The sequence below is a fragment of the Gopherus evgoodei genome, chromosome 2, assembly GCF_007399415.2.
Source record: "Gopherus evgoodei ecotype Sinaloan lineage chromosome 2, rGopEvg1_v1.p, whole genome shotgun sequence".
In the NCBI taxonomy this organism is placed as follows: Eukaryota; Metazoa; Chordata; order Testudines; family Testudinidae; genus Gopherus; species Gopherus evgoodei.
Window position 1 is genome coordinate 214,167,249 of NC_044323.1, and position 14,326 is coordinate 214,181,574.

The window sequence follows — 14,326 nt, forward strand, 5'->3', positions numbered from 1 at the left end:
TGAGAACCACTGAATTAGAGGAAGTGAAGTGTGCTTTCTGGTAATATTTATTACATTTTCTGATGAAAAATGTGGCTTCTGTTCTTTACCTGATAGGCTGCCAATGTGATGTTGGAGGATCTGTCAATCTTGTGTGCAGTGAGCCATCAGGTGACTGCCAGTGCAGAAACCACATAGTGGGAACGACCTGTCAGAAGTAAGTCTTGCTGAGACCTGTAGGCTACGTCTACACATTTTGCTGGGGGTGTGATTCCCACCTTGCATAAACATATTTGTGCTAGCTCTACTCGAGTTAGCTTGCTAACAATAGTAGTGTAGCCATGGTTGCACAGGCAATGGTGAGCAGCAGGGCAGGCTAGCTGCCCTGAGCACAAAACTTCTCAGATCCCTTGGGTACATGCTTGGGACATCTAGCCCGTTCCACCACTTGCCTCTGCCTGTGCTACCAAGGCTACACTACGATATATACCGAGCTAGCTGAAGTAGATTTAGTGTAAGTATGTCTGCACAAGCTGGGAATCGCATCCCAGCTCCAAGTACAGACATAACCACAGTTCATGCTTCAAAACAATCATTTAAAACAGCCCAGGATTCCTTGGTATTTTTTCACATGATCTGTTGATAAATTAGCTGGTAGGCTGTGGTATCAGCTACTCTGCAGATGTTTCCTGCCCACCACTTTTCTTCAACTTTATATTTATGGCTTTTGATACTCATTTAATTAACAATCATCTCCATCTTTCGCAATAGTATTACATATGTTGCTTTAGAAAATAAAATAAACCAAGTTTCCCTCTCAATTATGTCAGTAGAGTTGCACCAGTATAACGGAGAACAGAATATAGCTCATTAACAGAAGCCGTTTGAATCCTTCCTAATATCATACATTCCTGGTGTCACCAGGAATGTATGAATTAACCAGAGTTCAGAGGATTCCACTGTCATCAACCTGTCCTCACCTCAGTGCTTCATTTTCTCAGAGGAAAGTCATACAGAGATTAGCTAGTGCCTTCAAATTGCATTGCTGGGTGGAGGTTTCCTGATATGCCGAGTATTAACATGTGCACCCCATCCACGTGGGAAGCTGATATCCAGGCGATACATTGCAGGTAAACTGATACCATAAAAATATCATGCACCTTTGGCCCAGGTATGATGAAAATTGATAACAGTAATGAATTTGGGTTGGTCTCATTACTTAACACATGTGGTGAAGTAACACATGAATTTGTCAGATGACCCAAACACAGTTACTTCCAAAATGATATTTGAGGTGCAGTCAGCCATTGTAATTGTACTTTGTTGGTAACAGTATGACTGATGACAGGAAGGTGTTACAGTTTTTTTATTTGGAGAAGTTCAGACATTCAGAGAAAATAAATAACTCCTCCGTGTTTGTTTTTTTCTTTATGAAAGGCCTGAAAAGAACCACTTTTTCCCTGATTTACACCACATGAAGTTTGAGATCGAAGATGGTACCACTGCCAGCGGAAGAAGCATTCGGTTCGGTTATGACCCCCAGGAATTTCCTGGCTTTAGTTGGAGAGGATATGCACAGATGTCTTCCATACAAGTACGTCATTGATTAAATGCTGCTGGATGAAAATGCAGCCTTTGGGGCTTATGTCTACTTAATAATACTACCTGAATGTAAAGTCATGGAGGAGGTCAGAATAAAGTATGCCCTTGCTACTACAGTGGTTGAGAGACAGCAGCATACTTCAGTAGGCTTGACATATTTGCATTGTAGCAAATAGGCCTGTTGATTGTTGAATAAAGCAGCAGCATCCAAGCAAGAATGTGACTGTGCATGAATATTACAGTCTTGTGATTGTTTACAAGTTAGTTTATCATGAGCAGAGTCCAAGTGAGTAAATCAGAGGAAGAAAGTGCCCATTGTCTGCTGTGTCTAGGGCAGGAATGAGAAGATCTGCACTGAATTCAGAGCAAAGGAACTGACAGTTATAAAACAGTAAATTTAAGCAACAAAGACTAGTTGGTCACCGTCCTTGAATGTGTGGTTCTGTTATTAAGTTGGTGCAGTTTAGATTTACAGTTCTTAGAACAATTTATGTCCAGCTTTGGTAGGGTATCTGAGGACCAATGGGGCAACCATAAACTGAAGGGTAAGTACGTAACCATTGGGCAAGTAATTATTTTCCTTTTTCCTCTTTGTTCTTCTGTTTTTTTAATTGGGGGCTCTTTTTGTTAACTTTTTGAATTCACCCACATTCACAAAAGCTACTCTTCGAAGATCTGATTTCTTAACTTCCACTCTACATGGTCCCTCTTTTGTTTCATACCCACTTGACATTTTATGAAGGCGGTAGTAGAATTGCCAGGATGGGCTGGGATAGTGTCCGTAGCCTCTGTTTGCCAGAAGCTGGGAATGAGTGACAGGGGTTGGATCACTTGATGATTACCTGTTCTGTTCATTCCCTCTGGGGCACCTGGCCTTGGTCACTGTCAGAAGACAGGACACTGGGCTAGATGGACCTTTGGTCTGACCCAGTATGGCTGTTCTTATGAATAATTTAGACCCTGATCCTGTAAATACATATGAGTAAAGCTATACATTTATGCAAGTATTTGTAGGATCTGAGCCTTAGATAGTTGTATCCTTGTAGGACAGCTGAATTACCTGCACGCTCCTTATATCAAAGGGTGTTCTGGATTTTGACATAGCTTACCCATGTCTTGCAGGGAAATGAAACAATTATCCCAAAATTTCTTTGGGGCTGACACATTGTTACATGATATACTAATGCTACAACTTTTGTGGAAGGAGACAATCTAAAAGGTGGCAATGTTGTCATTCAAATGAAATAATTAGTCAGTGCGTGTCCTTAGCAGGAGCTGCGAGTGCACTGTCATGCCACTAATGTGTTTTAATATACTTCAGTGTAACACCCAACTTTTAAAATATTTGGCCTAAGCAATCTGGCCTATGCCAGACCTTGGTCTAGCACCACCTCCCCAATTTTACCTTAAACACAAGACTGTCCACCCTTCCCCACAGGTATCCTCCTTCTGTCTCTTCACACTTGCTTTCCTGTCTATACTCTCAAAACTTCCCATCATGTCTCAAACACTATTCTGTCAGTAAAGCTTCAGGCTTCTTTTCCTTTTGCCTTTTCTCTGTCAAATATATATTCCTTCAATATTTCCTCATCTGCTTCTCTCCCAGCCTCACTCCTCTGAACTATCACTCTCCTCCCTTCAAAAATAGTTGTAAAAGCTTCTCCTATTTTTCCATATTTTCCGTTGAACTTTCCTTTCTGCTCTCCTATTTTCTTCTATCCTCTGTTATACTTAAAGTATTTGTACATGTGCCCTCTATAGCTCTCCCATTTCTAGATTCCCCTCTGCTCTCCTGCTTTCCTTTTTATTTTAATAAAGGGGAGGGCTGTATACAAATACTTTTGTTCTCTAATGATGACCAATAAGCACATGCTCTGAAAATTAGTAAGGCCTGTCCTGGTGGCATTAGCCATTAGTTACCTTTCAGAGATCAGAGAAGGTGAGGTCTTTTGAAGGGACAGCCCTATTGGGTGATCTTTTGTTCCAGAAGGTAGGGAGAGTGGAATGTGTGTGTGCCTGAAAAGGAGAACAGACCAAGAAGGTGGTGGTAGTATAAGGGGACAGTCACCTGGGCATGTTGAAAGAGAGAGAGAGAGGGTTAGGAGGTGTGAACCATGAAGAGAGGAAGCATAAGGCAGAATGGAGGAACAAGGCAAGGGGAACCCTTGAGGTCATGCTAAGTCTGTTCATTTGCTATTCCACCACCAATTACTGAACCCCTCTGCCTGTCTGAATAAGTCAGGGGTTCTCAGACTTTTGTACTGGTGACCCCTTTCACACAGCAAGCCTCTGATTGTGACCCCCCCCCCTTATGCATTAAAAACACTTTTTTATATATTTAACACTATTATAAATGCTGAAGGCAAAGCAGGGTTTGGGGTGGAGGCTGACAGCTCGTGATGCCCCATGTAATAACCTCGTGACCCCCGAAGGGTCCCGACCCCCAGTTTGAGGACCCATGGCATAAGTCTCCCACTCTGCTGCTGTGCAAGCTTTACGTAGATAAGGGGCCATGTGATTTGTCTTCTGGGGGCAGCACTGCCAGTCAGTGACTGAGAAGAGACAGTTGGTTCCAGAAATGTCAGTTCAGCTGAAGGGCAAAAATATAACCAGAGCCACCATGAATGTAACAGGCTAGGAGGTTTGCTGGGGATCAGAAGAAAGTGCAATGACGTTCTGAGACTTCTGTATGCTTTTAGAATTTTGTGTGGGATCCAGGACTTGGACGGGGAATTCTGGGTTATTATCCAGGAATACAGGAAACCCTTTTTACAATACGTCTGCTTTAAGGCATTGTGTGAGCAATTGCAGGATTCCAACAAAGTACTGTCCACCATTCACAGAGTAGTGTCAACATGCACCTTTAATTCTGCTTTTCCAAGACTAGCCGGGTAAGACACTTGTTCAATATCAGTGTTTTACCTCAGCAGAGTGTTTCGTTCTATATTCTTTCGTATGCTACCATAACTTTTCTTTCCTGTTATGGAGTTTGTCCTTGCTAAATGGTTTCTATAACTTTTCTCTCTTTGGGTGGTAGTGTGTTAAATAATATACTTTCCTTTCTTCCTTTTTTTTCTCCTTCTTTTTATTTTTCCCAGCCAGAGGTGGTTGTGCCTGTCACTGTGACTTCCTCTAAGCTCTTCCACCTAGTACTCCGCTATGTCAGCCTGGTTTCAAAGAACTCTAAAGGGAGGATCTCAGTTGCTGAGGGGAAACATTTTGACACTAATTATACTTGTAAGTGAATTAATTTTCTTGCTAGGCTTGTCTATCTTCGCCCATCATACACCAGAATCGCTGTTTTTGTACACATTTGTCTTTATATGTGTGTGTGTTTATGTTCTCTAGCAATTTACCATTTTGCTTGCATGGCTTCTAATTGTTTATCCATTCGGCACTTTATGGCTGTTTGTGTTTATTAACTTCCATTTTACAGAATGAAGTGAGGATAATTCTGAATGTGGAGAAATCAAACCTCTACTTATTTCATGTTATCTTGAGATTTATTAACCCTGGAATTGAAATGGTATCTGGCCGCATAACTGCTTACCAATCTCGGTCTGAAACAGGTAGGTGTAATGACAAAAGAGAGCAGATGACTCAGTGTTAGATCAGAGAAGCATTTTCATACTTTCAGCCAAGTTCAACTAATAATGTCATTTTAAATGTATTGTTTTTAACAACTTCAAGTGCTTTGTGTTTTTCTAGTGTACTTTGCTGTGACTAATGTTGCCTGCGTTTGCATAATACCTATTGACTTCATTATTAATAATTTTTTTAGATGTCTAGTTTACCAAATTTAATATTTTCAATACTGACGTAGGTGGTTCAGACTGACAGTTAGGTGAAGCTTTCAGCGAGTTTAACAGGACTCAGTTACTTTTTGATGCTACAAATAATATTTTTATTCAAAAGCTGCTTGGCTCCTGTCTTTACCGTGTAACTAATATTTAACAATGGGTCCTGATCCACAAATGTTGGACCGGTTACAGGTGTCAGCAGAATCTGGAGTAGTTGGTTTTGGTTCACACCATTAAGGAGATAAGGATTCCAGATTCTCTGTGTCTGGGGGTGGGGGGTATAGAGGCTAATTTTAGCGCCATAGTGTGAGCCCGAATCTGTAGACCCAGGCTCTGAGTCTCACTGCCGCATAGGTTGTTTTTGCCATGCTGCTGTACCCTTAGAGACTGTGTGGTGACACAGCAGCACAGGCTGTGCTGATTGGTCAGGGAGATGAGAGCCAAAAAGAAATACAGGGGGTCTTATCTGTAATCTGTAGCTTTGATAAAGAATGCTCTATATAGTCATTGCAGTTGACTCCCATTTCTTCTCTTCCCTGAGGGACACTGCAGCTACGGTATTTCTGTATATTCACTCTGTACAAATGAACAGAAGTCCTCTTATGTTACAATTAGTAACTAAAATTTTAGATCAGAACCTCTCAAGTCCGGAGAATTTGGCTGGAAATCACATGAGAACAGTCTGTCTCCTAAGATTTCCATTACCTGCTGCTTTGGATCAGCTGAAAATTCCACAATGTTGGCCTTTTGTTGTCTTTATTAAAGCAGTGTGAGACAGATGGAATGAAAATTAAGGGAAAAGGAAAGAAATGTTTCAGAACCTTCCCAGGGTGTGGCAAAAGTTCAGGGGGAAATAGAGGTGTTTCCTATTTTTCTAAATCACTTCACTTGAGCCTAGTGAGAATGAAGAGGACAATAATCACATAGATCTGTGGCTTAATATGTACATTATGCAATGTATTCCTAATGTGTGCTGAAAGAGCAGCATTGATCAGTTGTTGTCACTCTAATTTTAGTGAATGAAAGCATTGGTCTTAAGCCTTGAGAAAATGGAGTCATTTGACATAATCCAATAATATTATTATTAATTTATTTTTTGCTGTCAGGGGCTACTCAGAGCAAAGATATTGTCTTCTCACCCAGTAAGAAGCCAGCTTTTGCCACTGTCCCAGGAAACAGCTTTGCAGATCCATTCTCACTTATTCCAGGAACATGGATTGTCAGTATTATGGCAGAGGGAGTCCTCCTGGTAAGAAAATGACTGAATTTTTTTTGTAAAGTTTTTGAGAGTAGAATTTATTTGGGAGAGTTTGAGAGAGAATGAAAGGGCCACCTCAAAGTTATGTACCAGGAAGAGCCCTGTAACGGACATGAAACTCAATACCAGAGAAGAGCACGGTGTCATTTTGGAATAAAAAATTGTGAAATTTTACAATTCTCATTTCACTTCTTTTTCTCTTATTTGAATCTCACCTGCCCTTGTTTTGTATGTATCAGACTTGTAAATATATCTAGACTGTGCCTCTCCAATGGATACACTTTTTAGAAAATTCACAGGTGTTTATACAAACCTGTAATCATCACATTTTGGCCCTATCCAGATGTCTTATTCAAAATCTGGGTCAGTTATAATTTGAAACTCTTTCTATAGAGTTAGAGCCCAATCCTGAAAACGCCTGCAAGAGTCACTTCGCTCATGAGAGCAATCCAAGCTTTCATGTGTTTGATGGATCAAGCCCTTAATTAGTGATGAAGATCCTATTAAAGGGTGCTCTCTCAGAGAAAATATAAGAAGAACTCCGCCTTTAATAAGTTGTTTTCTAAATGCTGTGACCTCCTTCCACTGCCTACGAAACTGGCAAATTATGCATCATAAAGATTCAGAAAAGTTAGTGCAAAGTATAACAAAGACAGAACATTTCAAATGATCACTTATGAAACACCCAAAATATGTATAATCACAATGAAATCATGTCAAAATCAATTTGTATTTTTTAACATTTTTTAGCAGGAATCAGAAATAACACCTCCAATCATCAAGCCCATGACTGTACTAAAATATATGGAATAGATAACATAATGACAACCGTACTATTAAACCTTGTTTTTTATCTATAATGGCAATATTTGTTAGGTTTTTGTTGTCTGTTCTGTCCATAATTTTGAAAGGGGACTTACTGATTATCCTAACAAATCATATTATTTATTTTTTATAAAAAAAACTTCAATACATAAAAATTTAAAATCAAATAAACATCAGTATATAGTTTGAAACTGATAGACCAGTAGAGCCAGAGTTTTAAAATGTGCCTTCTTTTTATGCCTGTTTGACTTTGTGCATACAAATTCAGTGAATTAAATAATCAGTTTGGTGCACATAAGAGAACCCTTTTTGCATATGTTAGTCAATCACAAGTGTTTTTGTACATGTAAATTTGACATCTTGCATGCACGGGTGAGTAGTGTGCAGAAGTAACTGTGTACATAAAGTAGTGTTTATGTAACCCATGCTTACACCATGTGGTACTCTGACCTCCTCTAGTGGTTTGACTGCACAGAAGTTTAAGAGTCAGCTGCAGCCCTGAGCTGAGAAACCTGGGTTTCTTACCTCAGTGGCTCTCATCCCTTTCCAGACTACTGTTCTGCTTTAGGAGTCTGATTTGTCTTGCGTACCCCCAAGTGACACCTCACTTAAAAACTACTTGCTTACAAAATCAGACATAAAAATACAGAAGTGTCACAGCCACACTGTTACTGAAAAATTGTTTACTTTTTCATTTTTACTATATAATTATAAATTAAATCAATTGGAATGTAAACATTATACTTACATTTCAGTGCATAGTATACAGAGCAGTATAAACAGGTCATAGGAAATTTTAGTTTGTACTGACTTTGCTAGTTTGTTTTATGTAGACTGTTATAAAACTAGGCAAATATCTAGATGAATTGATGTACCCTTTGGAAGACCTTTGCATATGTTTTAGAGATGTACATTTTATAATTTTCTGTGTGCTCTTTGTATGAATCACTTTCTTTGTTTTTAGGATTACATGGTGCTGTTACCTAGTGATTACTATGAAGCACCTATCTTGCAATTACAAGTTACAGAACCTTGCACCTATTCAGGACGTGCTACGACAGATAAGTTAGTATATAAACTGTATAATAAGCTGATTACCCCGGACTACTTTAATGATTTTTCTTTAATGTTGTAATTGGTAATTATGATATCACTGTGTTTTTGCTTTGTTTTAAAGCTGCTTGCTTTATCAGCATTTACCACTAGCCAGATTTTCCTGTGTCCTCGGTTCAGAGGCGACACATTTCTTGCTTGGTGGAGAGTACAGAAGAATAGCTGTCCGACAGCCAACCCCAGAGCATCCAGTGATGTCACACATCAGTGGAATAGAGGTCAGATTCCTGTATACATACTAACAGATACTAATTATAGTCATGTTTTTATTTCTATTTCCAATTGTAAATTAGCTAATTGTAAATTTGTTGGGATCGATTCCGCTGCAAATTCATAGCAAGTCCATTAGCCCCCACGAAGTTACTTGGAGTTTATAGAAGTGTAATTTAGGGCATGTCTACACTGGTCTGTAGTTTGAACTAAAGGGACATAGCTCAGTGGTTTGAGCAGTGGCCTGCTAAACCTAGGGTTGTGAATTCAATCCTTGAGGGGGCCATTTAGAGATCTAGGGCAAAAATCAGTACTTGGTCCTGGTAGTGAAGGCAGGGGGCTGGACTTGATGACCTTTCAAGGTCCCTTCCAGTTCTAGGAGATTGGTATATTTCCAATTATTATTTATTATAGAGACCTTTAAGTTTGCACCTGTAGCATCCATATGGGGAAATTACAGCACAGCACTTTTGTGCACTCTATTTATGCCCCATTAGTCTAAACTGCAGGCCAGGGTGGACCTGCCTTTAGATCAGAACCTGGTTCATTGACTAATCTCACACACGGCTGCAATAAATATACAACTGTGATGTAAGTGAATGCTTTAGTCCAGTGCTTCTCAAAGCCGGTCCGCCGCTTATTCAGGGAAAGCACCTGGTGGTCCAGGCCAGTTTGTTTACCTGCCATGTCCACAGGTTCGGCTGATTGTGGCTCCCACTGGCCATGGTTTGCCATCCCAGGCCAGTGGGGGCTGCGGGAAGTGGCATGGGCTGAGAGATGTGCTGGCCACCCTTCCCGCAGCCCCCATTGGCCCGGAGCAGCGAACCGTGGCTAGTGGGAGTCGCGATCAGCTGAACCTGTGGATGCGGCAGATAAACAAACCAGCCCGGTCCACCAGGGGCTTTCCCTGAACAAGCAGCGGCCCGACTTTGAGAAGCACTGCTTTATTCTACCAAAGGCAAAAGGTTTTGTAAAGAATCCTTCACCGAAATCCCTCAGTTAGAAGGTAGTACAATACTGTCAAACTGTCTGTTTTAGAAACAAATCGTATCATTTGGCAGTAACAATAACACATAAAGGTAATGTAGAATTTAACATTTTGTGATTTCTTAAATATATATATGTACATCTGTGTACATTTGTTTTATTAATGGCTGCATTTAAAAAAAAAAAAGCAAAGAAGCAGAACAATTATGCCAAAGTATATCCATGAAAACAGGGTCTCATGCTTTATCATATAAAGTTTTGTAGTAGTATCTTATTGAACAAATACAACACTAACCTGCATGATCTAATTCTGTACATGGGAACAACACATAAAGATATTGACTCCTTTTGTCTCCTGTTAATATCCTCTGGCACAGCTCATTCCTGAGAATCTGTATTGAAATAGGAACCGTCAAACACCAAAAGCCCTGATCCTTCTAACACTTATGCATGTTCCTAGCTTTACCCATGTGAGTACTCCCATTGAAATCAAAATGCCTAATCACATAAACAAATGCACATACATACTTAAGTGTTCACAGGACCAGGGCCTAAGGGAATAATGATGAAAATGCTAACATTCCGGAGAATTATACTGAATTCAGCAACAATAAAAGTGTGTAGTTGTATTGCACTTTTCATGCCAGTATCTCAATAAATAGACATTTAAATTTTTTTCAAGTAGTTTGCTTAGGAGTCAAAGGAAAACTTCATGCTTCAGAAAGTGCTGGTGGTTATTTATTAGATAACAACCTTCTTCTCAGCCGAGCATTTTTCATGGAGAACTGGAGGCTTTTCTTTCAGTTGAGACATGAAAACAATATTGACTTGGCATTAAAAATTCCATATGGAAAGGAATGATGATAGCCTCATGTCCTGGCAAAATTTGGGAAAGTACATGCCACCTATAAAAATTCTTTCTCCTGTTATGTCTATTGGATAGAGTAAGATTTTTTTGTCCAAAACTGTCATATAATATTCTTGGCACTAATATAAGGGTAGGTGTTTCCAGAGATGGCTGCATTTTGATGGCAGGCATAGTAATCTCTGTATATACAGTTTTATTTCTGAAAAGCAGCTTAATGTTTGTGAAAAGTAATATATAAATGGAGTGATTTTTTTCCCCCCAGTGATGCTAAGCTTATTTTCTTGTTGAATCTCCAATAGGTTGATTTACATCTGAGACTGAACATTCCCCAAGTCGGTCGCTATGTGGTAGTTCTTGAATATGCTAATGAAGATGATCAATTATACACTGCTGAAGTGACAGTGAACAGTCCTGGGCCTGTCCTGAAGGCCAGAGTGAACATATACAGCTGTAAATACAGGTGGGGATTATTGAATGGTTAAATTATCAGGTGGAATGGGATTTTATACTTTTTAATCAAAGATTTCTTTGTAATACATGTAAATCGTGGTGTATAGTATGTTTTATTTTCTAAGGTTTTTAAGTTATTATCTGAACTATATATTTGAATTGTACAGGAGGAGGGATAGCTCAGTGGTTTGAGCATTGGCCTGCTCATCCCAGGGTTGTGAGCTCAATCCTTGAGAGGGCCACTTAGGGATCTGGGGCAAAAATCAATACTTGGTCCTGCTAGTGAAAGCAGGGGGTTGGACTCAATGACCTTTCAGGGTCCCTTCCAGTTCTGGGAGATAGGTATGTGTCCTATTATTATTACAGTTTATACAGTAACTCCTCACTTAACGTTGTAGTTATATTCCTGAAAAAAAATCAGAACATTGTTAAGCAAATCCAATTTCCCCATAAGAATTAATGTAAATGAAGAGGTTAGGTTCCATGGAAATTTTTTTCATCAGACAAAAGACTTTTGCTTCAGAAGGCGAGATGGTGGCTCAGTACAGTGGGTGGTCTAGGTAACCAAGCCACCATCTCTCCTTCCAGAGCAGGCCTGAAAGTCGAAGAGGTGGATGAGGAGAAGGTGTCATTTCCTCATGCTGCTGCCTCTATCTCATCCACTTCTGGGCCTGCTTTGGAAGGTGGGAAGTCAGAGCAGTTAACTAAGTTGTCCAGGTCACCAAGCCACCACCTCTCCTTCTGGAGCAGGAAGCCGAGTCCCAGGAGTTCTGGCACTTCTTTTTTTAGGACTCAAGCACTAACATACACATATGCTGCATGTATGTCTGTGTTTGTATTTTCCACTACATTTTAGCCTTGCTTTAACAGACACCGTGGTATTTACATTTAGACTGATTATTAACATAAACACATCTATCTAACGTAATGTGTTGGATTTTCTTACCATAAAGGGTATTTTCATGTAGATGTCCAAAATTATGGTGAAAATTATTAAAAACCAAATAATAGCTTTTGTAAAACCCGGAGAATTATTCAGTAAAAAGCAGCATAAAATGAAAATAACAGGCCTTGCTTATCTAGCATGTTACAGAGCTCTAAAGCTGCTAAAAATGACTAAGGTTTGCTGCCCATTTCAAAGCCTGCATACAGTGATGATTCAAGTGGAGACTTGAACTAAAATCTGGGCTTGGGGCTATGGATAGAATATGCCAAAGAGGAAGCAGTGCTTTACATATGACTCCTCTTGCTCCTCCCCTTTATTTGGTGTATCTGTTGAGATGCTGCATTTTTATCAATGACTGAGGGTATTCATTGTCCATTATCCAGGAGAAAAGATAAACATGTTGGCACTAGCATGTGCAATACAAAATATGGCACTGGCAGGAGGCTAATTTTTAATTTTACTTTTGCTGCAGCTTCCTTTGTCGCAGTGTTGTGGTTGATAATATGAATCGCATTGCAATCTATGATCTTTTAGCTGATGCAAAGTTACATTTTAAGGCATCACTGATAAATTTTCTTCTGGTAAGTTTTTTCTTGTAATACTTTCCCCAAGAGATAAAGAGAGACTCTTTTATCCTTTTTTTATATGCTGTGTGGTGATTTTTTTAAGTTCTTGAGAATGGTGATTAGGATACAGTTTCAGGATTGCTAGGATTCATATAAGCTCAATTTCAAAGTGTTAAAAAAATCTTTCTTGGCAAAGGCATCACCAACATACTTCTGCTTTATTTCATTCACCCAAATTTCTCCTGTATCTACAATTAAAGGAAGTGTCTTCTAGTAGCTCTCATACTTTATCAATGGGCTTATATTTTTCTTCTTACCTTTTAATTTTTTTACTTTTGAAATTCTTCATGGGAATTTCCTAGCTCTCCCTCAGATTTTCAGGTTGTGCAGGCTTTCGTTTTTGAAACACAAGTGATGTTTAAACATTTTTTATTAGAAGACTTTTGCTGCCATCTTTTGGTCACATGAAGAATTTTTCTTTCCTGGGTTGACTTTTCTTTCAAGTTGTTTCCTGTGTTTCTTATTTTGGAGACATAGGACCAGATTCTGTTCTATGTGAAAATCCAGTGTAAATTCAGAGAAGCTCCATGGCTATGTCCAAGGAATGAGCATAGAATCTAGCCTGATTGTTATGTACAATATAGGATGGCAGTTGTTTATATTCCTCTTGTTGCAAGGCATTGTTCAGTGTTACCAAATACTGTCTGAAATCTCTGTTAGCTCTCAATAGTGTTGACAAGATTCAGATCCAAAAGATGTGGAATAAAACCAATACCTGTTGTGCTGACTTAGAGCAAGGGCTTTTTATCTATTTTATTTTTAATTCTATGTATAATGAGAGTTCTCCTTCTCTGAAAAAAAAACCCTATAATACTTGCCCTATATTTCTGAATAATCTATTTAGCTGCAGAAAATGTGGTTTCCCAGTGCTCAAAGTGAAGACAAACATGTATTAGTGCTTATGGGTGGCGGTGAGGGGAGCACTCCTGACTGCCAGTACCATGCAGTTAATGCTGCAGCAGCTTAGGAGTTAAAGATTCAGGCAGGTCGGGTATACCAAGGATTGAGATTGGAGAAGCAACACACAATTTTGGAGCACAGAGGGCTGGTCCAAACAGCAGGCAAACAGGCTTCTCATAGTCAGTTCAATAAATAAAAAACAAGGGGTCTTGTAGCCTGTTTCTTTTTGTTCCACAGTGAGTCAAATGAGCTGTCCCAATCCAGACAGTGAGTAACTGTCAACAATTCCCTTTATTAGCCCCTCCTAAAGGTGTTATTCACTGCAGGTGAGCCTAGCCCCATTCCACCACTGGCTGGGTTCCCATGATTCCTTACTCTGAGGACAGGCATCTTCAACTGACTCTGCATATGGAAAGAATTTTTTAACTCTCTACCCTCCAGAGTCTGTATTTCCCATTCACAGGTGCTAAAACACAGGCTGTGCTATCCTGATATTTCTACACTAGATTGCTGCTGGCTTCTTTACTGCTCCTTTGGCATTTTTTTTGCTTCCTTTTAAAGTAGTTCATGTACAAATACATTTTTTTTCACTTTCGTTTTTATCAGTTTTCTTATGGGAGAAATTAAGTCAGGTTGCCCTACCATATATCCGGAGACTAACTCTGAACACAGTGGATGAAATCCTGGACCCACTGATAACGAGTTTTGTTATTGACTTCATTTTAGCAGCTGCTTCTTCCATTTCACTGGGGCCAGGATTTC

At 39.5% G+C, this 14,326-nt stretch overlaps 1 protein-coding gene across 1 annotated transcript in view; it reads left to right on the plus strand.

The window, feature by feature from the left end:
- Window positions 1–14,326, plus strand: part of LAMA3 (laminin subunit alpha 3) — a 194,065-nt gene that overhangs the window by 96,963 nt on the left and 82,776 nt on the right. Inside the window, exons 21-28 of the mRNA XM_030549443.1 lie at window positions 97–196; window positions 1,417–1,573; window positions 4,680–4,818; window positions 6,488–6,630; window positions 8,429–8,529; window positions 8,642–8,795; window positions 10,942–11,102; window positions 12,511–12,619. Of these exons, the coding sequence (XP_030405303.1) occupies window positions 97–196; window positions 1,417–1,573; window positions 4,680–4,818; window positions 6,488–6,630; window positions 8,429–8,529; window positions 8,642–8,795; window positions 10,942–11,102; window positions 12,511–12,619 (1,064 nt within the window). The remainder of the gene's footprint in view (window positions 1–96; window positions 197–1,416; window positions 1,574–4,679; window positions 4,819–6,487; window positions 6,631–8,428; window positions 8,530–8,641; window positions 8,796–10,941; window positions 11,103–12,510; window positions 12,620–14,326) is intronic.